General features: G+C 36.7%; 1 protein-coding gene across 16 annotated transcripts in view; it reads right to left on the bottom strand.

The window, feature by feature from the left end:
• MLIP (muscular LMNA interacting protein) overlaps positions 1-27,592 on the bottom strand; it is a 167,763-nt gene that overhangs the window by 108,662 nt on the left and 31,509 nt on the right. For 14 of the 16 annotated variants that reach the window (XM_057302523.2, XM_034962259.3, XM_063605319.1 and 11 more), the window contains 2 exons: positions 19,364-20,935; positions 8,494-8,565 (listed from right to left, as the gene is read on the bottom strand). In XM_057302523.2, the coding sequence (XP_057158506.1) occupies positions 8,494-8,565; positions 19,364-20,935 (1,644 nt within the window). The remainder of the gene's footprint in view (positions 1-8,493; positions 8,566-19,363; positions 20,936-27,592) is intronic. The other 2 variants (XM_057302524.2, XM_055113682.2) reach the window with 1 other exon arrangement.

The following is a 27,592-nucleotide window of genomic DNA, read 5'->3' as shown; positions in this document are numbered from 1 at the left end:
AAATCCACAACAGTTTATTAGTCACATATACTCACAGTCCAGGGAAGGGGGACACCACAAAATATGCAGGGCCACATGGAGGTCACAATAAGGAACAACAAGGGGTTGTGGGTATCCAGAGAGTAATGCACCCCTGGTTCCACCAAAGGATATGATTGGCTTGTTTGAACTGGAACCTATTACTAAGGCATACTCAGGAATTCCACCTGGTCAGTTGGATAAGGAGGGTTGTTTGGCTAGAGGACCTTATCTGCAGGAGCAGAGTGAAGAGGGGAACTTGCAATTAGGCCATTTGAGGCTCTCTCAATTCTAGCACATGTCAAGGTAGCACACAATATTGGGCCTTAATTTTAGGCCTTACACCACATGTGACCTCTACTATAGAGAAAATTATGGAAACAAAAAATGTCAGAAATTAAAGGCCAGGACTAAGAGCCAGCTCCTCAGGACAGGATTTTGTTCTGGCCCTTGCTCACCATTCCAACAATGCCTTTCGTATGCTCCTCACTCAAAGGCTGCTCTTTAACCACAAAGAACTGCTTGAGTCCTTTGAACTTTTGGTGATCTTTTGAACTACATGTGATTAACTCTCCCTAGATCCACTCTCAGTTCACTAAGAGAATTCCTATTCATCCTGAAGATCCAAATCAAACTCCTTTATAACATCTTTCTTGGCCTCACACCAGGCAAAGTCAGCCATTCCCTGTTTGGGGCACCATATCACTTTGCACATATCTTAAGCGTATTGCATCATAATTACTTTTTAAACTATATCTTTACCCTACTGGACTATTTGTCCTATTAGACTATGGAAAATATGATATTTATCTTTGTAGGCCCAGGATAGAGAATATGATAGGTGCTTAGTGAAGGTCTTCATGATGAATCACTGGGTAAACCAATGAATAAATGAAGTTAAGTTAAATTAATAAATGAATCATAGAAGTAATATGATTTAAATACTCCCTGGTAAAATGCTCTAGAGAAGTGCTTTAAACTCTTTGAGTAATTTAATTGACAAATAAACTATATCTTTCTCTATATTACAGTTAAATTTGTTTACCGTCAAAGATTTGAGCATATAATCAATGCTAGTGCAATGCGATTATTTCCTTTTTCAAACCAAACCAAATAAGACTAATATTTTAATTAGTCTGTGGAAACTTACTCTGGCAAACATAACTTTTATTAGGTTACTTGTGATATTGAAATTCACTCAGAGAATGACAAAACTATCTACTCAGTTCCCTTGGAAAACTATAGAAGATAACAGGTGTTAGGTCAGTAATGCTGAAATTCTGAAATGGCACAAAATACTCAGGCTGTATTTTTAAAAATTGGATGGGGGGCTTATTTTGAACTTAAATAGTCTTGAAATTTACTAGAATTGATTTTTTTAATTGACTGTGCGTTACTTGTCAGATGTATCATTGTGATATACACCCCTTCTAGCAACCATAAAAAGTAGCTTCTTTTTCTATTGTCCAAAAATTTCTTTTAAAAGCATATTTTAAATCTCCATTAGTAAGAATTCTGACCAGAGATTGCTTTTTGGCAAGCTAGCCAGCAGGAAGATATTGTTTCTCTAGATTTATTCATTTCGGGTAAAAGTCTCTTAAAATATTATCTAATAAATTATTGTTATTAAAAATATACATTTTCTACCAAATTGGACTACAGAAATTGAGGCATAAATGGAATATTCTTTGAGCTCATTCATCTTAAAGAATTCTTAACTAATACAAATAATCAGAAATACTCTCATTACAAGTGTTGGTAGTTTGTTCAGAAGTGCCAACTTTGGGGCCCAGCTTTTGAAAAGATACCAAATAAATCTCATAGCAGAAAAGAATTTCTGAACTTAGCACTACATTAAAATTAGGAGCCAAGAACTATGAAAAAGCATTGCAAATCAAAGTCCTTGTGTAAAAGTATGCCAATAAACTGTAATGGGTATTCCCAGTTATGAGTGTCCCTGATGAAACTGCAAACACTTTTTAGTCAAATATATGGAGTTAGTCTAATTTGCTCCCTTAAAATATAAGATGAAGTTCTAAAAGTAGGGAGTTGGAAAGTAAACTGCCTCCAAAGGAAGAATGATCTAACAGAACCTGTAAACTTTTTGCTATACTTAAACTATCTATTTGATTGAATTTCAAAAATTTCATTCCTGAGTTATTAGATTTTAGTAATGATCAAATCAATCCCCCAAAATTATGTATAGCCTAAATTCTCCTATACTTTGTTAATATGACCTGCTATTTGGTAGAATAAATCCCCTAAGGACTACAAAATACTTACCGGACTAATACAAAACCACGTGTAGGATAGTAGATATTGTTAGAAAAATAAATCTCACTTTGATTGTCTAGTTGGGGATTCAGGTCTGAATAACATACACCGCTGAAGAAAAGGAAAAAAGTACACTGCAAACCAAAGGAGCTTGCAGGTATATAAAGTAGGGTTTCTTTAAAGATATAGGAATATTTGCCAGTAAAATATTTTTACATGATTGGTTTAAAAATATCAAGAACTGAAGAACTCTACTTGGTGATTTTACTCCCAAGAGCTTAGGAAAGTTAAATGTTTGTTCCTCCCACAGAGAAGGGAGTTTTTGCAAACCATTCCAACCAGTTTCAAACCCATTCCAGCAAAGCTCAATGGTAGGGGAATCTATACTTGTTTGCATTCAATTAAGGATGTCAGAAGGGTGTTCTTTATTTCCAGAAGCACCTCCTTCACTGTAATTTGCCTCATCTCTTTCAGTAGCTCAAGGAATTGAGCTGGTTTGTAATCCATCACTCTCTCAAGTCATCTCAGAGCCACATTATTTCCCATTTTCTTTTAATTTTTCCACATAAAAACAAAATACTCTTCTTGCTCTCATTTAATGAAGATATAAATATATTTTAGCAAGTAATGAAAACAAGTGTTGTAGGCAGGGACCCCATATGAGCATCCCTTACTCAATAATTCACTGTAGCTAGCTGATGTCACTGTACGGTATGGAACAGGGAAGGCTGAGAGACAATCAGAGCTCCTCTGAGGTCCAATTTAGCAACTTAGTAACCTTGATGCTTTAGGGAATTTACTTGGCTTCTTTGAGCATCAAATTCTTCACAGAGTTGTGAAGATGAAAGCGCACTTAGCTCAGTGTCTGATAGAGTATTCAATACGGCAGCCTTTGTGATTGTATTGTCTAATCTTCAAAAGTGCCAGCTTACTTCCCCTCTAGCAGAAGACTGTTCTATAAGCTTTTCCATGGAAGTAGAATTGATGAGGCTTATTCTGTCCTAAAGAAAGACCCTTTGCAATTGTTGTTTTGATTGGCATACAGTAGTCTACTTTATTTTTATATGCTTATGAGCAAAAATTTGCCTTAAGAGCCTGTGGAATAAAATTGGAAATTTTAGAGACCTATCTGGCCCCAAACTAAACTTATTTATTTAATGAACATTTAGTAAAGAATACAGTATATCTGTCTCTTCAAGAAGTTCAAGATAGAGAAAGAAAGCAATAAATATGCATAATTAAATACAATTTGATAATTTTTTTAAATTATGCACCTAGTAGACAACTACCTGAGAACCATTTACCATAGATTTGAGTCCTGGACTCTTCTCCATTATTAAAGAAATTGGGAACACATTTGCCTCTTTCACTAGAATCTAAATTAAGCAATGTTTCTCTAATATAGGTCATGTGCTAAATTAGCAATAAGGTTTTGTTAAATTTTTAAGACATAAAGATTTTTTTTTTTTTTTTTTTTGAGACTGAGTCTCACTCTGCCACCCAGGCTGGAGTGCAGTGGTGCGATCTCGGCTCACTGCAACCTCCACCTCCCGGGTTCAAGTGATTCTCCTTCCTCAGCCCCTGGAGTCGCTGGGATTACAGGCATCTGCCACCATACCCAGTTAAATTTTTTTTGTATTATCGGTAGAAACAGGGTTTCACCACGTTGGCCAGGCTGGTCTCGAATTTCTGACCTCAGGTGATCCACCCTCCTCGGCCTCCTAAAGTGCTGGGATTACAGGCATGAGCCATCACGCCCTGCCAAGACATAAAGAGATTTTAAAATATTCTCACCTAAGGACATATCTTTAATAAGATTGGAGTTTAGCAACTCATGCTTTAAAAAATTAAATAGGCAACTTAGCTGGGTGTGGTGTTGTGTACCTGTAGTCCCAGCTACTCAAGAGGCTGAGGCAAGAGGTTTGCTTGAGACTAGAATTTCAAATCTAGCCTGGGCAACATAGCAAGACTCCATCTCAAAAAACAAAACAAAAAATCAAAGAGGCAACTAAGAATAAATAGACTTGACAGTTGACAGGATATATCAAAATTTTGCCTTTTTCTTTTTATGCCATCGTTTTTATTAGTTGTTAAAATAACTAATTTTATATTCCTTGCACCAAAAAAAGTTTTTCCTATAACTTTCCATTTAAAGAATTAAACCTGTAATCATTTTTTGCTACTTACAAAACTGAGCTGCTCCAGAATTCTTCTCTTAAGTACACACTTCTTATGAATCAAATGTATCGTGAAAATGGCAAAGAGTAATGCCATTTATTAGGAATATTGTACCTAGCCCCAGCCCTAATTTTATCCTCAGAAATACTTATGAGGAGGTAAACAGAGAATTTAAATTACTTTCAAGGAAAAAATTTATATTTTCATGGAAAAACATTAATCATTGGTAAGACAATAAAGATGCATATTCTTTGATTTTATGGAAATACTTCTTCATTCATTCTCTCCTCCTTTAACAAGTACATGATAAAAATAATAATCTATTTACTTGGAATATTAATATGTGTCAAACAGTTTAACTTTTTACCTATTGCTATCAGACTCAGATGATAAGAAGAAAAACTAGTCAATGAAAGCGAGACCTTTAACTTTCTCTAAAAAAGACAGCACACATCAAGATACATCACAAGACTGATATGGTTTGGCTGTGTCCCCTCCCAAATCTCAACTTGAATTGTATCTCCCAGAATTCCCATGTGTTGTGGGAGGGACCCAGAGGGAGGTAATTGAATCATGGGTGCCAGTCTTTCCCATGCCATTCTCATGATAATGAGTAAGTCTCGGGAGATCTGATGGGTTTATCAGGGGTTTCTGCTTTTGCTTCTTCCTCATTTTCTCTTACCACCACCATGTAAGAAGTGCCTTTGATTTTGAGGCCTCCTCAGCCATGTGGAACTGTAAGTCCAATTAAACCTCTTTTTCTTCTGGTCTCAGTTATATCTTTATCAGCAGAGTGAAAACAGATTAATAAAAAGACTAAAAATAAAGTCCATATCAACTTATTTTATCTACAGACCTTAGTATATTGTTGAACGTATTGTAATAAAGTCTATGGACAGTCACAATGTAATCTGATTACTTTATAATCATTTGCATTTCATCCTCATGTCATTCTTGGAGAAGATGATTATTGGCAGGAGGTTAAGCCAAAGACCCTGATGAAGCCAACACAATAAAAATCATACCTTACATTTATCTCTCCCTAGAAATCCTTATTTAAGACTTAAGCTACAAATGCTTCCTTCTTAAAGGTTCACAGGGGAAAAATGATAGAATATGGAATAAGATATAAATTTAAATTTTGATGCAGACAATAAATTACAGAACAGAAGTACCAGAAACCTCATGTTCCCTGCCAACGAAGTGTACTCTTTTAAAAATGATGGGCTTCATCCAGGGTTGATTAAAACTGAAACCAATCCAGTAATTCAATGAGAGCTTAACGTCTCATTGCAAGGGATGCCGGTATTTCAATTCGGAAAAAATCTTGCTTTTAAAAATAGCATTATTTTTTAAAAAGTAAATCTGGTTTCCCATTAATTATACTATATGCTGTAGAAAAGAATGTGGCATAAGATACCCATCATGGGTTTAATCCAATTGGAGAGATAATTGTTGAAATAGCTAAGACATGAATTATTTTTGTTAGCTCCAGCTTCAAGGCATTCCACAGCATGGACCCTACCCAAGTACCATAATGAGTCTACAACATTACCTACCCCTGAATTGTGGTGTTCTGTGTGATATCAAAGGGATCTCAGAAAACCTTCTGTGATTTAAAATATTGCAAGATTTTTATTCTTCCATAAATAGAAGAGTTCCTCAAGATTATAGTCCTAATTTTCCCACTCAATTCAGAAATAAATCCCTTTTATTTCAATGGCATTAAGATAAAGTCTATTGTATAAACAGATGAGTATAAATGATTAAATTGTCAGATTTATTTTTTAAAACTATAACACTGAAAGGAACAATACAATATCATCCAAAAAATACTATTGAAAATGGAGGTAACTCATAAAACCTTTAGATAAGGCTTTGATATTTTAAAATTCTTACAAAGTAAAATTTCTTACTGAGGAACACATAACATGGGAAAGCCAGCAGAAAATATGTGGAATAATTTAAAGGACCTAAAGAAAAAAAAATTCACTTCACATCTGAGACCTTTGAATAAGTTAAATATTTATGGTCCAAAAATTATACTAGCCAAGAGACAACAACCTACACTAGCCCTTATACAATAATTCAGCCCCCTCTAGAATAACACTATTTTAAATTTAGATATCATGTTTATATTTTTTGTATGAAAAATAGAAATAATAATTTTCCTACAGAATGTTTTATTTAAAATTAAAAACACAAAACCTTTTGCACATGAACTTGTATAATAGGCTAAATACACATCAATATCACCATACACATTTATGAAATGGGTTTGTAATAAAATTGGAAATTAAACTAATGACTCTTCATTTTCACTGACTAATGAATAAATTATAAGCTCAATAATTTAGTTAATTGGAAGAGAATTCTGGAAACAATCCTAACAGACAGAGATTCTGGAAACAGTACTGACATCTAGTCTTATCTCACAAAAGACTTTCAGAAAGAATTAACTTTCATTTTTCTAAATAGGAAATTTACATAGTAGCAGAACATAGTTCCAGAAGAATGTGCCTAGATGAGGCGAGACAAGTATGAGGGAAAGACGAGCATGAAACAGGCTCCTCATCTCCTCTTTGCCTCACTGCTGATGGAGAGTGATTCTCCCACATCTGTGAAAGCACACACTTGTGACCAGGTTCCAGAAATCGCCATCCAAAATAAGCAGAGAGTCTGTGGTGTGGGAACTCTGCCACCATCTCCCACCATTATGGCCCCAGAGTGTGGAATAAGGGGCAATGGAAAAGTGTCCCTTTCCACAACCTCCAGAAGTCTCCTGAAATCCGTGTTTTAGTCCCATCTCATCTTTTAACAGACAATAAGGGGTAGAAATTCAGGAGAGATGCTAGGGAAAAAGCTGCAGATTTTCCTGCAGCCTAGTGAACCTCCAGTTCAAAGCACTTACATATACAGAACATGGATTGGACTCTACCTGTGTATAATGTGGAATTAATGTCCACCTATACACTACTTGTTCCACTAACAATTCCTACTTATTAGATAAGAGATCATACAAAGGTTTTACTCTTCAGATCATGCTAAAAGAATAGGAATGTAGATTTATAAACCAGTGATCATAATACCACCTGGTTGGCAAACAACGTTTTGATAAATGATAGTCTTTGAAACACCATAATTACACAGAAAAAAAATGGACTTAGTGCATTGAGAAATAAATTGACTAAATACATAATCATAAAAATAATATATGAAATGAATAATTTCATAGACTTGGTAACTCGTTTCACTTTGATTCTGATATCAATCCTCTATTTGGCTTTCATTTAAACATGCGTAACATACTTATTAAACAAGAGGCTTCAATTTAATTTACCTACTTATGTAACAACCTATAATTTTATTATTAATGACCCTTAATAGCAAAGCAAAAATCTCTTGGAGTCATGTGAAAGCAGTTGGGTCACTGAGAGTCATCTCAGTCTTCCCTTCTGTTCATGAAAGTAGGACCACTGGCTGGCAAGAATGGGTGGGTGAAGAGGTTTAGTCCACAATGCAATCTATGAGGCTAAGTTGAATACTCAGCTATAATATCTGAGTATCAGTATAGTACAATGGTGGAAGCCACTGTTAGTCACCAAGTCTTTACCAGTCAACAACCCAATGTGGCCAACTGTTCACAAACAATCCCATTTCACCTCAATTCTTTTGATCAATATGGACAGATATGAAAGTTCTTGATATGAAAGTTTTTGAATATAACAATTATTTAATATTCCAAAGAACGGAGATCTACCAAATCTGAATCAAGTTTCCCAAAGCAGCTTGACAGTGGACTAAACATCCCTAGGCTCATATTCAGTCTCTAGCAATAAACCAATAATATCTCCAATTATATTCACCAGAATGTTTTCACCACATCATCCTAAACTAAGAATGGAATGTTATTTTAGTAAAGGCAGAACTTTAAAACAGAAATCTTCCCAACAGAAATTTTAGAAAACATTTTAAAAATCACATTAGAAACGTAAAATTCACTGTTTTTGAGCCAACACTGACCTTCTGTTCCAAAAGCAATGTGTTTGTAGGGATTGCTGCAAAAGCCTTGTAGCTTGACTTGGTCTTGTATTGCTAGAATGGGCAACCAGAAAGCAAGAGTAGAGATGAAAATGGGAAAGAATATGACATAATTTTCAGACAGTTCTACCAAGTTAAATGACACGTTATCAAATGAAGAAAAGGGTTATTATGCTGAACAACTTGTTTCTGACAGAAACAATTAGCTTACGATGTTAATATTTTATTAGAATGAGAAGCGAAGAAATGCCACAGTAAAATATCAGCCTAGAGATTACAGGCAACTATATGCCACTCCATTTCAGAGCTTAAAAACTTCCTTTACACAAAGTTATATATAAATTTTTCATTGGCAGCATTCCCTAATAGGAGTACTATTCTATACATGAGGACAGGAGATGGCTCTGCTTGATCCTCAAAGGAATGTTTCTTTTCTACAGTGTCACAATTAACAAATATTATGCCAATAAGTGTAATTGAGCTCTTGATCATTTTCTTGCATCATCCGTAAAAACAGAGATCAAAATACATAAAAATTAGCAGCCATTTTTTATACAAGCAGCAAAGTAGTCAATAATTTGAACATAAATAATATCAGCAATGTAACTCCATAAAGAAAAACAAAAAGTACTCACTCTTGATCTTAAACTAATTTTTTAAACCTCATCACCCCCTGCACCTTCTAACAGTTATGTTAATGAAGCAAATGTTAAAACTTCCTAAGTGTTAAGTACAACTCAGAATAATACAGTTCAGTGTTGTAGAATATCTGGGGGAGGTGGGCGAGCATGAGGAAGCTGTAGAAATCAGGATAAATATGCATAATCAAAAACTCAGTTTTGATACTGCTCTGGGTCTCCAGCTGATGAACTGAGTTCAAGGCTCCTGTCACTTCAGATGCCCTTGTCTCAGGCAGCTTCCCCAGCGGCCAGTACCAGTGAGGAAATTGGCACAGAGCTCCAGGCTATCTTAGTGTCTTCAAAAGCAAACCAAAGTGTCTGCAGAAGACAGCGTCATCAAATAAAATTAAACCTTGGGTTTTATAGATGTAATTGAAGGAAGCTTCATTAAAGTGGGGTGGTGAAGGTAAGAGGCTAGCACATTCATTTTCCTTAGGAAAAAGTTGAAGTCATGAGGAATCAAAGTGCCAGACCCAGAAGAACAAAGTCGGCATCCAGCTAACAGCAGAACGCATTCTCTTTTTCACTGTTTTCTTTCTTTTCTTGGTATACTGAGTTAGATAATGAAAAGGAATTAGCAACCCAAGGCCTGCATGCCAGCAAATGTCATAGAAAGTCACACTAGCAAGATAATCAGTCACCCACAAATACATGCTCACTTACACACTCTGATTCATACACATGAATATATACATATATATGTACTCACATACAGACACGCACACAATCATTCACAAACACACACTCAGCAAAACGTGCACAAGAGCTCCGAAGCTGCACACTTTTTCCCAAAAAAGTACTCTGAATGTTTACTTATCTTCCACTTTCCCTCCTCCATATAGCTCTTCTCCCTCATAGGAAGAAGCTACGTGCCTTTCTGCAAGTCTCTCAACTCTTAAGGAACCTACACTCCCATCTCCTACATGAGCGGCAATTACTAGAAGATGTCTCAGGTCACTTCAAGCCCTAAGTTGCTACATTAACCCTGCACTGCTTGTGGTCTCTAGACAACAAGATATTTGAAAAAGGACGGAAATTGAAATACTATCTTTCCATGGGAGCTGACATTTATTACTATGCTGACATTTACTACTATTACTCATTTAATTTTACAGAAGTCCTATAACTAGACAGTTATTAAGAAAAGCAGAGGTCAAATGACTTGTCCAAGACCACGCAGCCCATAAAGAGCCTGCCTGTGTCCAATATACGTGCTTTCTCTATAATATTTTCTTCCAAAGAATACCTAAGCCTACATGTAATGCAGAATAAAATATACCATCTCACTCTATGATGGTTTTATGAATAGTTAATTGTAATTATACTTGCAATCATAATAACAATATCTAACAATCACTATGAGCCAGGTACCATTCTAAAAGCTTCATGTGAATTAACTCACTCAATTGTCACAACAAAGCTATTAGGTAGATACTATACTATCCCCATTTTATATATGGAAACTGAGGTACAGAAATGTTAAATAACTAATCGAAGGTCACCAGCTAGTGCATGTCAGTCCTGGCTGGAATTTGGACACAGGCACTTTAGCCCAACAACTATGCACATATCTACAAATGCCCTTGCTTCTCATTTCAGGATGTGTAATCATTTACAGTGCTTGTTCTCCTATCCTCAACTTCCCTAAAGAATATAGCTGGGAAAGCCTGTACAGAGACATATCTTGTTATTGCACACAAAATGTCAAAGAATCTTACAATAAGAAGTGATATAGAAGGTCATTTGGTTCAACCCCCTCATCTGACACATGAATCTCTGTTCTGTTTAGTAGCCAAATGAACACTTGCTTGCCTCCCAAGGCAGAACATTCAGGTCTAAGTGTTAGAATTAGTACAAAATTCTCCCCTACACTGAACCAAAATATGCTTCCTGCTAACTTATCTCATTGGTCCTATTTCCCCCCTCTTGAAATCATGGCTCATGCCAAGAGCTCTCTTCTGCATAATTATATTGCTTCCTTCACCAACTCCCTGATACTCAAGTGAAGAATTCCACTACCCTCATTGCTCTCCTCTGATAATATTCCTTAAAATTATAAAAAGTGTTTAATAGTTGTGTTTTTAGCACATAGTAAAATATAATCATCAAATCATCACCTCCATGATATTGATAATAAACTCAATTAATGTAATGAAGATAATAATTGGGATCATCTCCTTAGTTTTTGTGGAGAGTTTAAAAATATGCAAGAAAGGAGGTTGGAATTACTTCATACTGTTGGATCACACTGAGTAGGCTATCACCTAAATTCCTAATCCTTTCATCTTTTTTCAAAACATTTACTAATAATTCCATCCTATATTTATGCTTATTTATACCTTTTTATACCCAAAAACAGGGCTTTAGGCATTATCTTTATCAAGTTTTATCTGATTAGATTGGGTTTGTCATTGTAAGCAATGAAGACAAGAATTTTTAGATTATTTCATGAAACATTTTGTTAGGTGTGTCATTTTTATCTTCACTCAAATCATATACTAAGGACTAGGAACTCCTGCCACTGGGGTCTCCCAACTTGGTGGACATTAACTGATCCTGTAAATCTATTTATGGATGTTCAGCTAACGTATTTATTCAAGAAATTTTTTCTCTTTCTTTTTCTTTTTTTTTTTGTGGGGGAGGGGGTGGTGGGGGTAGAGTCTTTCTCTGTTGCCTAGGCTGGAGAGCCATGGTGCGATCACAACTCACTACAGCCTCTACCTCCTGAGCTCAAGCAATTCTTCCACGTCAGCCTCCAGAGCATCTGGTAATACAGGCATGTGGCAGCATACCCAGCTATTTTTTTTTCTTTTTTTTTTTTTTTGTAGAGATGGGTTCTTACCACGGTGTCCAGGCTTGTCTTGAATTCTTAGGTTTAAGGCCTCCTCCTGCCTCAGCCTCCCAAAGTGCTGGGATTACAGGCGTGAGCCACCATGCCTGGCCAAGAAATATTTATTGAGTACCTACTACATGACATGCACTACTCCTCTAAGACATACATACCCTTTCCTTTTCAGTATAAAAATCCCATTTATTGCCCAAAAAAAGACACGTTTTGAGTCCACTGTTTTTCCTCTGGGTTCTCTTAACAATATATACTCGATCTAAATATGAATTTTGTATTCTAATTTGAAACACCTTTCCTCTTAAGCATTTCAAGGCTTCCAGGTGCTAAACCAAATTCATTCATTTTCCTCTTTGGCTTAAAATTACTAATCATTCTAATGTGGAATTACAGGGTTAGAGTAAACATTAGCTAATCATAGGAGGTAAAAATGATTGGCCTAAACCTGAATCTGGCAAACAAGGCAATAATACCTATTGATTCTCTCCAATTTGTAATCTATGCTTTCAGTTAACATTTAAAAAATATTTCTTAAATATCCTCTGCATGATACAGGTCAAAGTTTAGGTTTGAAAAACAAAATGGCATTTTATTACTTATGTTTACCAGAGCTAATCCTGTTTATGGGCAATGCTAGTTGCCAGCTGCAATATAAATTCTGGGTTTGAAGGTAAGGATAGCAAGAACACATTCTGCCCCTTCAGAAAATATTTTCCACTAAAGTCATATATCCTGTTGCTGATGTCTAAAATTTCACCACAGGCTCTAGTAATAAAGATCCGTGAGGTCTCAAAGTGAACTATGTTAGTTGCTTTGAGGATCAGGGGTTTGGACTCACAGTTACACTTTAAGTGTGGTAAATCAGGGGCCCCTAACCCCCAGACCATAAACTGGTACCTGTTAGGAACTGGGCCAAACAGCAAGAAGTGAACAGCAGGTGAGTGTGTATGACTGCCTAAGCTCTGCCTCCTACCAGATCAGCAGCAGCATTAGATTATAATAGGAGTGCGAACCCTATTGTGACTGCACAGGCAAAGGATCTAGGTTGCATGTCCCTTTTAAGAATCTAATGCTTGATGATCTGAGGTGGAACAGTTTCATCCCAAAACCATCCCCAAACCCCCAATCCATGGAAAAACTGTCTTCCATGAAACTGGTCCCTGGTGCCAAAAAGGTTGGGGACCGGGGCAGTAAATGCAAGAAACTTGGGTTATATAAACAATAGGATGAGGAAACCATGGTGAAGGGCCTCACTACCACCATGTCCAACTTCTTCCAGAAGCATTCCTGGGCAGAGATGAGAGCATCACTCTACATGTACACTTTCTGCTCCTCGGTGATCATGTCTGTCTTACCTGAGTCAGAATCTCCCTGACATCAGTCCTGAGATGAAAGCTCAACCAAGCCCTGATCCCGTTCATAGGAGATTGCCCAGACACTTCCTTATATCTGGATTACTGGCAGAGCACAATCTATAATGATCCTGATAATGGAAAAGCTAGAGGTGGAGGATACAACTGTCAAAAACTGCCTGGCAAAGCAGATGGGCGAGGTAGCAACTGAGAAAACTTCCCAGGACAAGTCCCTTCCCAGGACCCCTCTGCATCCCTCATTTATCTTTTCATTTCTCTAACACCTTAAATGCATAATTTTGTTTCATTTTATTATAATATTTTGCCATCCCTATCTGCCTGCTAGATCTTTTAGAGGAGAGATTTTATATTATTTGTTCTTTTATTTTCAACACCTAATACAAACCTGGCAGAGAAAAGATGTTCAGCAAATATTTGTTGACTTGAAATATCTAACTGAAAATTACAATAAGATTCAAGGACATGAAAAAACACAAATTTTTAGTTCTTCATCTATGGTTCAAGTCCTAGACAAGCCTGGCTAATTAAAGACCTTCTTCCACCACTCCAAGCATGCCCTGAGAACATTTCTAATACAGATTTTTGAAGTCATTTTTCTTCATGACGTAAACCTATAACATTTGCTGCATTACCTTGATCCCTGTTTTTTCCTTTGACAATTCTCTTGTTTGAGTTAAACTGCACACTCCCCTCAATTAAAATGCAAATCCTGGCCAGCGTGGTGGTTCATGCCTATAATTCTAACAGTTTGGGGGGCCAAGGCAGGCGGATCACCTGAGGTCAGGAGTTCAAGACCAGCCTGGCCAATGTGGTGAAACCCCGTCTCTACTAAAAATACAAAAATTAGCTGGGTGTGGTGGCAGGTGCCTGTAATCCCAGCTACTTGGGAGGCTGAGGCAGGAGAATCAATTGAACCTGGGAGGCAGAGGTTGCAGTGAGCCGAGATTGTGCCATTGCACTCCAGCCTGGATGCCAAGAGTGAAACTCCACCTCAAAAAAAAAAAAAAAAAGCAAATCCCCCCAGGGAGTGCGGGGTTAGAGAGGAAGACAAGCTTTTGTCAATCATTGAACACCTGAGTGCGAACCGTTACTAGGATCAATTCAGAGAGGCTAGCTGGAGAGCACAGGAGTGGTACACAGAACTGGTCAGTATAGAGGCCGAGTGACAGATAGCATAGCTGAAAGAAGCCTGGAAAGTCAAGGATTCCCAAGAACTTTGTGAAGGGAGTGGAGTAAATGACAGTGAGACAAAAAGAGAAAAACAAAATAAGAAAGCACATAAGGCTAGTTTCAGCGTTTTTTTGTTTGTTTGTTTGTTTGTTTGTTTTCATTTCACATAGTGGCTCTGATGTTTGGTGAATGTTTGTTACTCTGCCTACAAAACATAATGGAAATCTTATCTTCACCTTCACTGCTATAACTTGACCATAGCCACCATCATCACTCACCTAGATTGTAGCAATAGACTTCTAAGTTCTCCCAGCTTAAACTTTCACCCTCTCATGGTCTATTCTTATTTAGCAGTGAGATAGTTAAGACTGTCACTTATCTATTTGAAACCCTCCAAAGACTTCCTGTCTTACTTAAAGTAAAAATCAAAGACTAAAGAGTGGCCCACAAGACCCTCCTACAGGATCCGGCTCCCAGCTACATCTCCCTCTGACAACCTCAACATCCTGTTCCTCACTGCTAGCCCAGAATGTGTTCTTTGTACCTGTCAAGCACTCTCTGGCCTCAGAGCGTTTTCCTCACTATACTCTCTTAAGGAGTATCACCTCCTTGGATGTTACATTCTCAAAGAAACCTATCCCAATACACCAACATAACTTGTGACACCATCCCTTCTCTATTTCCCTTGAGAATCACGGCTATACTTTTCTCCATGACACATATGACCTTCTGACACACACAATAATTTACTTATTTGGAGGGGTTATTATTGATTGTTTCTCTTCCACCAAAGAATATAAACTGTCTTTGAACAGGCATCATTGCATATTTTATTTATTGCAATATCCTCACAGCTTTGAAAAGCACACCTATTAGGTAATCAATACATATTTATTGAATGACTGATTTGCTTGAACCCAGATTAACTATTTTATCTCATGCAGACACATTCCATATTGCTCATTTTCCAAATTACATGTGGTTCTGCAGAAATGAAGAAAGTCACAGATAGACTGCTGCCACTAAGTTTTCAGTGTGATGTATTTGGGAATGTTTTGATGTCTTAAAGGAAGGAGACTTTTGTGAATAAAACACCAGTTATAAAGTTTTATGAAATATAAAATAGCTCTCAACTTGTTCCCTAAATAAGCTATGTGTCCAAATAGCTTTAAGCCCAGGGCAGGCCCATGAATGGAGAGTCTTTATAATTGGAACTAATCTTCAGACTGTCTTCGGTAAGTGGCAGACTCTACGAGGCTTTGATGTAATGCTTACCCTAATTTCCATATGGACCACCATAATAATTCACTAGGATAAAAATTTAAATTCTTTATAAATGAAGGCAGAACAGATTGGGGACCCAGACACAACTTCATGGGTGAATCTTGTAATATCCAGTCTTTTGCATGGGAAAAAAAAGTCTCAGACAATATAGATGTTGATCAAAAAGTAGGCCAGACATGGTGGCTCACGCCTGTAATCCCAGCACTTTGGGATGCCGAGGCAGGCGGATCACTTGTGGTCAAAAGTTCAAGACCAGCCTGGCCAACATGGTGAAACCCCGTTTCTACTAAAAATACAAAAATTAGCTGGATGTGATGGCGCACACCTGTAATCCCAGCTACTTGGGAGGCTGAGGCAGGAGAATCATTTGAACCCAGGAGGCAGAGGTTGCAGTGAGCCAAGATCACACCACTACACTGCAGCCTGGGTGACACAGTGGGACCTGTCTCAAAAAAAAAAAAAAAAAAAAAAAGGCAGGCTGAGCAGCATTCAGATGCCCATCCTGTCTAAAGCAATGATTATAATGTGAAATAGTATTTTAAACTACATCTGAATTTAACATATCATAGCAATTATATCACACAAATGCAAGCAGATTCAGAACCTTAAGATTTTATGTATGAAAAAGAAACATCAAACACACTTTATATCTGAATTTAGCTCAGCATACTATGGTCGATCCATTTTATTTTAATATCAAAGGACAGTAGAGCCCAGACTTTAAACTAATATCCTCCCAGCACTCATGTTTTAATTAGATGCCATCTGTATTCTATGATCCCTATTATTTCAGAATCTCAGAGTGAGTAAAGCTGACCTAAATCTAAAGCTCTTTGATTTCAAAAAGAGTCCTGTGCTCAGCTTAGCATCACACTGGAAGGAGCAAGACAAGAAACAACCCATGAAAGTATATAAATTCTTCAATATCACACAGCGTTTGTCTATTTCTTCCTATCATTCTGTAAAATAATGTTACCAGTTTAAACACTAGTCAAACATCAAAAGAGCTTGGGATAAGATTTATCTATTCCACATCCATTTTAATAAGTTTTTTATACTCAAGATACGATTTCTGAAAATAATAGATTGTAATAAAAAAAGTAGGCTGACTTTCTTATTTTTACCTAAAGAGATAATATAGCAAGATGCAAGGAGAAAATAAACATGAAAAAGAATAGCATTGTCTCATAGTCCATACTATTCTATTTTTGCCGAAGCTATTATAAATTTTACCCATGATAAGAAGCGTTTTTTTCTGTTCAAAGAAATCTATTGATATTTTTACTGGTAGTTAAATTATAATCATTCTTCTTATTTTCCTGTTCATCAAATTTACTTTGCATTTCTTTGAATTTTCTTTACTTAGAAATTTTTTAAAAAGTAAAAAGCAAATGCTGAAAAATTTTCAATGTTGGGTGCAGGAAGAGAGCCCCAAAACAATAGGTCTTCAATAAATAGGTCTTTAATGTATCAAAAGCCCTTTGGGGCTCACCCTCTTCCAACTCTCTGACTATATCCAAAACAGGAGAAAACATAAAGTGCGGTGAAACACACATAGAAATGCTTTGAAAAAGCTTCTAGAGTAAAATCACTTTTCACAAAAAAAGAATAAGTATATGGCGTCATGGTTCAAAAAATGATAGTTAATGCACTCAGGAAACAGTAATGATTAGATTGTCAGTTCGTTTTAAATACTCTACAAATAAATTTTATAATCACATATATGTATTTAAAATATAATAAACAGGTCAATTTACCTCAAATAAGTAGGATTTTCCATTGAGAATCACAGAAAAAGTTAAATTTTATCCATCTCATTTTCTTTGAATGTTTAAAATACAAGGACTTAATCTCCAATACATTTTTAAATGACCCCAAAATTATATAAATTGGGAATTCTGGTTATAATTCCTTAATAATGATTTTCTTCATGAGAATTATAAAGTCAGGCTAAATTGCTAACATGAGTTATTTCTTTGTAGCAATAAATGATAGTAATAAAGAACATGGCTTCAAGAATCAACAGACTTAACATTACATAAATGTCAGCTCCGAAACAGACCCATTACCTGGACAATTATTCACTGAACTTCAGTTTTTTGGTGTACAAAATAGGGAAAATAGTATTATCAACTTCATATAGTTATAAAACTTAACTGATGTAATCCATTTTAATTAATTTTTCAACTATTTTGTATACTAGCATAGTTCCTGACTCACAGAAAGCATTTGATATTGCTGCTATTATTACCATCAGATTATAAGGCTAATCGTCTTATGTCTCCACACACAGACTTCTGAGATCATCTTCTGTATATTTGGTCAGATTGTTTTCCATTTCTGAAATGCCAACTTCTTTCCTCTTCATTAAGTTAAATCCTAAATATTTCCGACAGGCCTGACATTTTTTATAACTTCCCTTACTAACCATGTTCCATCACACTACTCCTGTTATATTGAACTCAGTTGATGATTATTTATAATCTGACTTACACAATTAATTTTGCCTTATATTGGTTTTCTAGCTGTATTGTAGACTTAATAACTGTATATAGCCTCTCCAAATTGTGTATATTTTTTCTACTGATTAAAATTGAATTGTTCTAAGACAAAAAAAAAATCTCTTACTTCCCTTTAAGAGAAACCACACACACTCTAAAGAAAGCTAGTATAGCGGTACACATATAGCAGGTATTTAATGCATGTTTTTGACTTGATTGTTTTGTGACATCATTTACAAAATAATGAGGGTCACTTTATCCCTTCAACGTGACATTCATCATCTGAAAAGTGACAGTGAAACATACTCTCCATGGTATTTCAAAGCTCTAAAACTACATTATTTCAATGTGCTGAGCTGAAAATCACCACCCCTTCTTATGCAGGCACTTTAACTGTTTTATTTTATTGATATAACAGCTATCAAATTCTGGGTATGGGTGATCCACAGTCTGAATTACTTGAGAATAGTTGGGAAGCCAGCATGCCTTAGTGTAGAGTTGCTTTCTGCTACGAGAACGTGCTTGGCTATGTCACAGGCCTAGATCTAAGATAATATTCCATTTTATATTAATCCTGTCTACTATTCCATCCTTACAGGATATTTGGATGGATGCTAGGGTCCCTGTTAATAAACAATCAGAAACATATCATAGTCCTGAATCTCAACTACTTGCTTTTAATTCTGTCATTAGGGCCAATGATATAACTCATATTATGTCTGAGGAAAAATAATACCCTTGGAGTCATAGATATAAGAAGTTAGGAAGAGAAAGAGGATTTTCAAAATCAAAGGATTTGACTGAAACACATAATTCTATACAGATTATAATTCATTTACATATTCAAATATACCAAGTCCTGGTACCCTCTTGCACTTTTTCTTCCTCCTTGTAGGAGCACAATTAATACTATAATTATTGATTTCTGCCTTGGGGGGAAAAAAAAAGATTCTTCCCTGTTTCAAAATAAGCATGCACCATGCAACATGCAAAAAATACCTTTGATTTCTTATTTTCTGGGCCTGTTGACATGGACAATGCACAAGGTGAAATCAGCTCCTCTGTCCTTGTTAGAGATATGGGAAGTGATGGGGTTGAAACAGGTGACCTGTGGTTGGGGGTGGTGCTTTCAGATATCCCAAGTCTTGAAGGCAAGGTACCACTGCCGCAATGTGGGTGCAGAGCTGAGGGACTGAGCTGGGGCACCAGGGTGGGCAGATTGGCATGAGGGAGAGAGGAGGACCTCAAGTTGGGAAGAGAGGCAAAGTTAGCACTGGAGACAGGGAGTGAAGGAAGAGCTGAAGGATTCAGCTCCTGGCCAGATAGTTGGGATGACGCTCTTTTAGATCTGTTTATCAGGCTTGAAAGAGCTGGGGAAGGATGGAAACATTTCTCTGAAGAAGAGAACGTAGCTCTTTGATTAATAGGAGGAGATAGAGAAGATAATGCAGAGGAGGCTAATGTAGAAGGGTACGTGTGAATGTTTCTGGGGTTTTCTGGACCCCTGAGGTCACCATCCTGTTTACTCTTCAAAGAGGAAAGAGAAGAGCTTGGTGGAACAGGAGGAAGACCCACAGAACTGGATGTACTGGTTTGTAGCAGGGAGAGCATGGTATTGCTCTTCAAAGTAGGTGATGGTGTTCTCTCTACATTCATGGAAGCAAGACTGCTACTAGCCTGTTTTGTAGGAGAGAGGGAGGGCGCTTGAGAAAGCGGAGTAGACTTGGTGAAAACAGGCAGGTGAAAAGATTGCTGGGTCAATTCAGAAACCTGGAGTTCCCCTTGATCTGGTGACCCGGCTCTCAGGGAACAACTTGAGAGAGATTTTTTAGGCGTGGGTGGGGTCTGCTTTGCTTTTTGATCAAGTGTGAGCGTGGAAGAGGCCGGGGAGTTGAGAGAGAAGGTGGGACAGGATGCAGGGGAAAAGGGTCTTTGGTGGGAAGGGTTTGACTTGAGAATGGCAGTGAGAAGGGCAAGCCGGGAAGGCACCGGGGATTTTACCCCTGACTTTGAAAGATTTCCACTAGATGACATTTGGCTGCAGATGGTGGAAGAAGAGCCGTGGAAAGAGGAGGTAAATGGTTTGGGGCTCGGAGAGAGTGAATGCGTGACAATGCGGACTGGTATGTACGAGGCTGAATTCGACTTCAGAGAAGCACTGGAGGACGGTGGAGAAGAAGAGGTTCTCGGACTTTCTCCGCGACTAAGGACATGCGAGGTTAAAGTTGTCTTCTTGAGAACTTCAGAGGTCAGTCCAGGCTTTGGATCTGCTGCAGTTGAACTGGGTAAATTAGAACCTGATAGTTGAGTGGAATGGGGAAACAGTAACGTCGAGGAGGTGCCCTTCGATGCAGAAAAGGGTGTAGAGTGAGCGGTAGTTTGAAAATACGTAGCTGATTCTTCCACCACGGCCCCACCGACATCCAGCCTCCTAGTGTGGAACTCCTCTAGGACAGAGGCTCCCTCGAGGTTAACTGGGTCGGGTGGTGCGTTCGGATTAGTTGGAGAAACAAAGGAGAAAGCAGGTGGTTTACAGGCAAGCTGCTCAGAGGTAGTGGGAGAAGAAGTTAACTAGAGGAAAGAGAAATAGACAGATTGAAATAGGACATTATTTGTGAAACGATCAAAATATTCTTGTCACTTGTGCGATTATACAAACAATTTACACAAAAGGAGGCATCTTAAACCTCCACAAAAATGAAGGAAATTCTGTTTTGCTAATGAGGCCTTGCTCTGAATTCGAAATAAGATACAAATAAGCTGTGAAGCATTACATCCTATACCTCATTTATCCCACAGAATGAAATCAATATAAAATTGTATTGCATAGTTGGAAGATAATTCGTTGACAGCATCTAAAATAGTTATCTTAATTTTGAATTGTGTGATTTGGAAAGATTTAAATCACCATCAGTATAAATTGCAAATTTCACTTTGGAAAATTATTTTCTTCTATTGTAAGAATATAAAGCATGATATTATAATAATGACTACAAGCCTTAAAAAAACTTTAACACACTTCAAGTGTTTAAAATTCTGAGTTTCTACTACTTAACTCCTACATGGTGTGAACTTGGAAAAGTGCCTGGAATTCAAATGATGAAACACCCAATGTCAACACAGAATGATAAATTGAGAGAGTGAAAGCAAAGTCCAAATTAAACAGGACGTTTTAGCTTATTTTTCCTAATTATTTGCCAGAATGAACATTTAACATGAACATATAATGAACATTTAACAAATGATTTGGGTCATGCTGGAAGAAATAGGCTCTCTTTTGTGTCAAAAGAAGCCAGAACACTTTACAAATACAATCCACCTGAAACAAGGAAACCCACCAATCCAAATAAAAAGGAAATAAAGAAACCAAATAAAGAGGAAATAAAGAACAATTCATCATTTTACTAGAGAAGCTAGGGAGAGCCTCTGAAACAACTGGATGTAGGTAGTCTTGTGCCATTTTAAAAATCATCTAGTACTTTAAGATAAGCACTGAAGTTATAAATACTTTGAACATCTTTTAAACAGAACTTTCCCTTAAAAGTCATTGATTTGATTATGTCAATATATAAAAGAAATAATAAACATGCATGTCTAATAAAGAATTTAGGGAATATCAATCATTCAAAATATCAATAAATATTAAGATTTACATATAGATATTGCATTAAGCACATAGCAGGAAAATGTATATAAACATAACAACCAAACTTAGCAAAACTTTACAAATAAAGTAAAAGATACTTCTTGATTTTGCTTATAACATTTTAAGATTTCCATCAGACCTAATGCAGAAGTTTTCATGTCATATAGTTTTAATCTCTAAAAATATTTAAAACTGGCAAATTCAAACACTCATCCCAAACTTCCAAGTTTCTAAGTAAACATACCCAAAATATTCTTTTCTTTTATATGTGAATTTACATGTATCTTTGCAACACGGAAGAATTCTTGCTACATAAATAATACCTGAATATATTGGCATAACCCAGAATATGGGAAAATCAGAGATAATTAAAAGTCAAGCGGAATTGAATCGAATGGAAGAAGAAAGCTGAGCAATTCACTCGTGTAAGTTTTACTTAGAAACAACTCTGCTTAGCCAATGTTTATGTAACTGATGCATTTGGTTAGAGATATATTTAAATCCAAACACTACTAGCTGGGCGGCTGAATATTTCTGTCACTACAAGCATGACAATGTCTTATTTGGAGTTATGCAATCATTTTAGTTAAATACATAATTAATGTTTAAGAAATTGTTCTTTTAGGGTAAATAGTGTATTCAGGGAATTTTTTTTTTTTACCACAAAGAAAAGTCTTCTCTAATTGTTTCCTATGATTGATCTCTCCTAATGAAAAGAATACAGAAACATTTCTAGACTGTGTAGTGTGTCTTTGCATATTGTACTATGCCTGGAATAGCTGTTTGGTAAAGAATTCTGTAAATTAATAACAGCAGTCACAAAACTCTCATTACCTTTTCAGTTCTGCTGTTTCCAAATAACTTTAATGTATATGACAAACTCAATTATTTACCCTGATTATTCACCAAATTATCACTATGCTAAGACCATAGAGCTGTAATTGTTAGGGTCTCATTCAGAGGAAAAGACTAACCTCTCCAATTTCCTCAAAACTATGGCTTCTAATGACCAAACATTCTACTACATTAATTAATATTTTACCTAATATAAATATCTCAGAATTTTATTATACTTTTTAATATATTTAAAACATTGATTTTTAAGGAACTTCTTTTTTTTTTATTATACTTTAAGTTTTAGGGTACACGTGCACATTGTGCAGGTTAGTTACATATGTATACATGTGCCATGCTGGTGCGCTGCACCCACTAACTCGTCATCTAGCATTAGGTATATCTCCCAATGCTATCCCTCCCCCCTCCCCCCTCCCCACCACAGTCCCCAGAGTGTGATATTCCCCTTCCTGTGTCCATGTGATCTCATTGTTCAATTCCCACCTATGAGTGAGAATATGTGGTGTTTGGTTTTTTGTTCTTGTGATAGTTTACTGAGAATGATGGTTTCCAGTTTCATCCATGTCCCTACAAAGGACATGAACTCATAATTTTTTATGGCTGCATAGTATTCCATGGTGTATATGTGCCACATTTTCTTAATCCAGTCTATCATTGTTGGACATTTGGGTTGGTTCCAAGTCTTTGCTATTGTGAATAATGCCGCAATAAACATACGTGTGCATGTGTCTTTATAGCAGCATGATTTATAGTCATTTGGGTATATACCCAGTAATGGGATGCCTGGGTCAAATGGTATTTCTAGCTCTAGATCCCTGAGGAATCGCCACACTGACTTCCACAATGGTTGAACTAGTTTACAGTCCCACCAACAGTGTAAAAGTGTTCCTATTTCTCCACATCCTCTCCAGCACCTGTTGTTTCCTGACTTTTTAATGATTGCCATTCTAACTGGTGTGAGATGATATCTCATAGTGGTTTTGATTTGCATTTCTCTGATGGCCAGTGATGATGAGCATTTTTTCATGTGTTTTTTGGCTGCATAAATGTCTTCTTTTGAGAAGTGTCTGTTCATGTCCTTCGCCCACTTTTTGATGGGGTTGTTTGTTTTTTTCTTGTAAATTTGTTTGAGTTCATTGTAGATTCTGGATATTAGCCCTTTGTCAGATGAGTAGGTTGCGAAAATTTTCTCCCATGTTGTAGGTTGCCTGTTCACTCTGATGGTAGTTAAAAAAAAAAAGAAACTACCAAAAGATTTTTAAGGAACTTCTAATAGAAAGGCTCTGAAAAGTCTAAAGATGTTTACCATGTTTATATTAATCTGCACATAATTTTTATTGTATTTTCTTACTTAATATATTAATAAGTATATGCAACATATTCCTTTCTAACTTGCAAATATGCCACGATGTATCCTAATTTGTACTAATATTAAAAGGTGACACCATATTTTATAAAATTCTCAGGGGTGAAGGATTCTTTTTTGTAAAAAGATTGATTTTCCTGAGTTTCTCTAATTAATGAATTTTTAAAAAGAGGAAGTAAAGGCATGAAAATATGTATGCAGAAAGAAGACATGGGCACCTGTCAAATTCTCAGTCAGTAGCTCAGAATCAGTCCTTCATTTTACCTCTTCCTGTAAATCCCTTATTAGTGATCCCAAACTTCCCTATTGGCATCTATTTAACACAAATTATTTCCATCTCTTCTTCCTCTACCATTCATAACCCTCTATGTTGTTCTCAAGGTTTGTTACTGATGCTCTAACTCCTTCTCCCTCAAGGCTGTTCTAGGTCTTCTTTACCATTTATTTCTTACCTCATCTTTATTGATTCCTTTGCTTCAAACACCTCTCTAGAGCTACCAATGACCATGTTTTCCAATACCCAGAACTATGCTGGTTCCTTGAGCCCCCCTTGCCATACACTCTCTCTAAAGTCATTTTCAAAACTCTCTTCTCCTAGAAAGGCTATCTGGAACTCTGGAAAACATTCACAATAATCTCAGTAACAGAAGATGCAATGTGCTCCTATCATTAGGTAAGTAGATGATCCTAATCATAAATTCACCCTCAGATCCTATGTAATAGAGACCATCAATTATTTTAACAACCAATCTCTGTTGTAGAACTGCCTTGTATTTTTACTGCCTGTAAATCTAACATAAACTGCTCCTGTATATATATTCAGTTTTCCCTGATGTTTCTATGAGATTTCAAAGCATTTGAATAAAAACTGAAGTGACTGATCTGCTACCTAGTATCTTGAATACTTTCTGAGATTCTGACAGCACCAGATGTGGATCGCATATAGTTGTGCTCTTCCTCCTGAATCTGTACAGCTACATGAGGCAGAAACCCCAGATTCTCCCTTGTCGTCACATACCAATCATTGCATAATGGCAGCTTGGCCTCCTAAACTTAGCTATTATTGATTTGTCCTCTTCTCTCTGATGAATGCTTGTAATGCTACAGGGCAGATTCTCAGCCTTTCTTACCTGAACACATTAAATAATCTTTTCTGGTGTTCTTACTTGTAGTTGCACCCTATTTAACCTATCACCAGATTGAACTTTTAAAATCTGATCACCTATGCTCAAGACCTCATCATTGGTTTCTTTGTGTCTACCATGAACTACAGATACTTCCTTCATGATGAAGCCCCTCTCTTGCTATCCAGTCTCATACCCCTCATCCCCTATTTTTTAAGTTTCAGTAATACTTTGTTCAATCTCAACCTTCTTGCCAGCATTGCCAACATTCTAGCTATTGTGGTTTCTTGCCAATCCTCTCTTGCCAATCAACTTGGCAAACCTTCATTCTTAAACCAATCCCAGCAACTGCCATTACGTTTCTAGACCTAGTCTACTAAAAGTTGCTATAAGAAAAAGAAAATTGATACCACTTGTTAATAGGACGACAGCACCTATTTTGCAAACCATCCTGTACAAGGGCACAAGCTGAGTGGGGCTGGTTTCCCCTGCACTGAATTCCCCTGCAGAAGGGAAGGTTTTCTCAATTCACATATGGGCTGGCTGAGTCACTGTAGACTGGTGAAAGCACAAGTTCAATGTCTGTAGTCTCAACTGGGTCCTGCACCTCTCGATTTTTTGGTTGGTTGATTTGTTTTCTTTTTTGTTGTTGTTGTTTGGACCTTGGCTTCCTCTACTGTTCTGATGAACAGCTTTTCCAAAAACTTTACATTCTCCACAAACCCTTAACCTACTATTTCTCCCATTATGCTCAACAGATGGCCTAGATTTCTTTACTCCAAGGAAAATTGAGATTATCAGGAAAGTGAATTTTGGTAGTATCACCTTCATTCCCTTTCCCTCATTCTAAGGAAAGATGAATGAAAAAACCTTTCGCTTTGTAAAAGGTGAATTCTCCTTGTGTACTCTGAATCACAGCAGCTCTTGCCCTCTTAGAAATCTCATTTCATCAGTTATTCCCCATAACCTATGTACTTATCCTTTTTAATTTTTTCCTAGCTCCCTGATCCTAACATAGATATAAAACAGAAATTCTCTCAATCTTTTAAAAACATGATAATAAATATCATTGTGGTGAATAGTGAAAGTACCCACAATTCTCTGTTCTTTCCCATTCATTCCATCATAAACGCAGTCTTTTGTTCCACCTTTTAATCTGGATAGCCAAATGACTTGTTTTGGCCCATACAACATTATCAGATGCAATACAAGAAGCAGTATCTTGAAAAGCATTTGTGCATTGAGGCTTACTGGCTTGTTACGTGCAGAACATCGCCATAATATGAATGAGCTCAGGCTAGTTTACTGGAAGATACAAGACCACGTCTCAGCAGACAACTACTCAGCCACCAGACAGCTAACCAGCCACCAGCTAACCCAACAGCCAATCACTGATATGGGTAGGTCACAGCAAAGATTAACTGAATCTAGCCCTTATCTGCAGAACCACCTAGCTGAAAACAGCCCAAATTATTGACCAAAAAATTTTTGAGCTAAATAAAATATTGTGTTTTAAAACACTAAATGCTGGCAGGTTTGTTAAGCAACAAAAGCTAACTGACAAAAACGAATATATACATACATATCCCAAGCTCTTTCTTGATCCTATATTTCCCATAATTACAGGCCTATGTTGTTTTCTTCTCAGTCAAGTCTGTACAATATAATCACTGCCCTGAGTTTCTTATTTCTTGTAGTCTGCACACCCTAAAATGACTACCCAAAGAGTCCCAGCCTTATAGAATTCCTTCCTTTTAAGTGTGGGTGGAAACGGTTACTTGCTTCTAACTGACAGAATATGACAGAGTTGAAGGAATTTTTCAAATGTAACAAAGGTCCCTAATCAGGTTACTTTAAGTTAATTAAAAGGGAGGTTTATCCTGCGTGGGTGTGACCTAATCAAGTGAGCTCTTTAAAAAAAATAAAAATAAAAAAAAGTCTTTGGAATTAGAGACTCAAAGCAGCAGAGATACTTTTTCTCTGTTGCTGGCTTTAAGAGGCAAGCTGCCATGAATTCCACAGCCTCAAGGAAATAAATTCTGCCAACCTGACAGACACCTTGATTTCAACCTGGTGAGAGACCCTGAGCAAAGAACATGGCTCAGACATATCCAGACATCTGATCTACAGAAACCAGGAGAAATAGGTAAATTTGTGAAGCCACTACATTTGTGGTAAGCTATTGTACAACAGAAAACTAATACACTTCCCACTAACTTCTTAACAGATTTCTCCTC

The sequence above is a fragment of the Pan paniscus genome, chromosome 5 (assembly GCF_029289425.2).
Source record: "Pan paniscus chromosome 5, NHGRI_mPanPan1-v2.0_pri, whole genome shotgun sequence".
Lineage (NCBI taxonomy): Eukaryota > Metazoa > Chordata > Mammalia > Primates > Hominidae > Pan > Pan paniscus.
The sequence above is the reverse complement of the archived record's forward strand: the minus strand, read 5'-3'. Positions and strand labels throughout refer to the sequence as shown.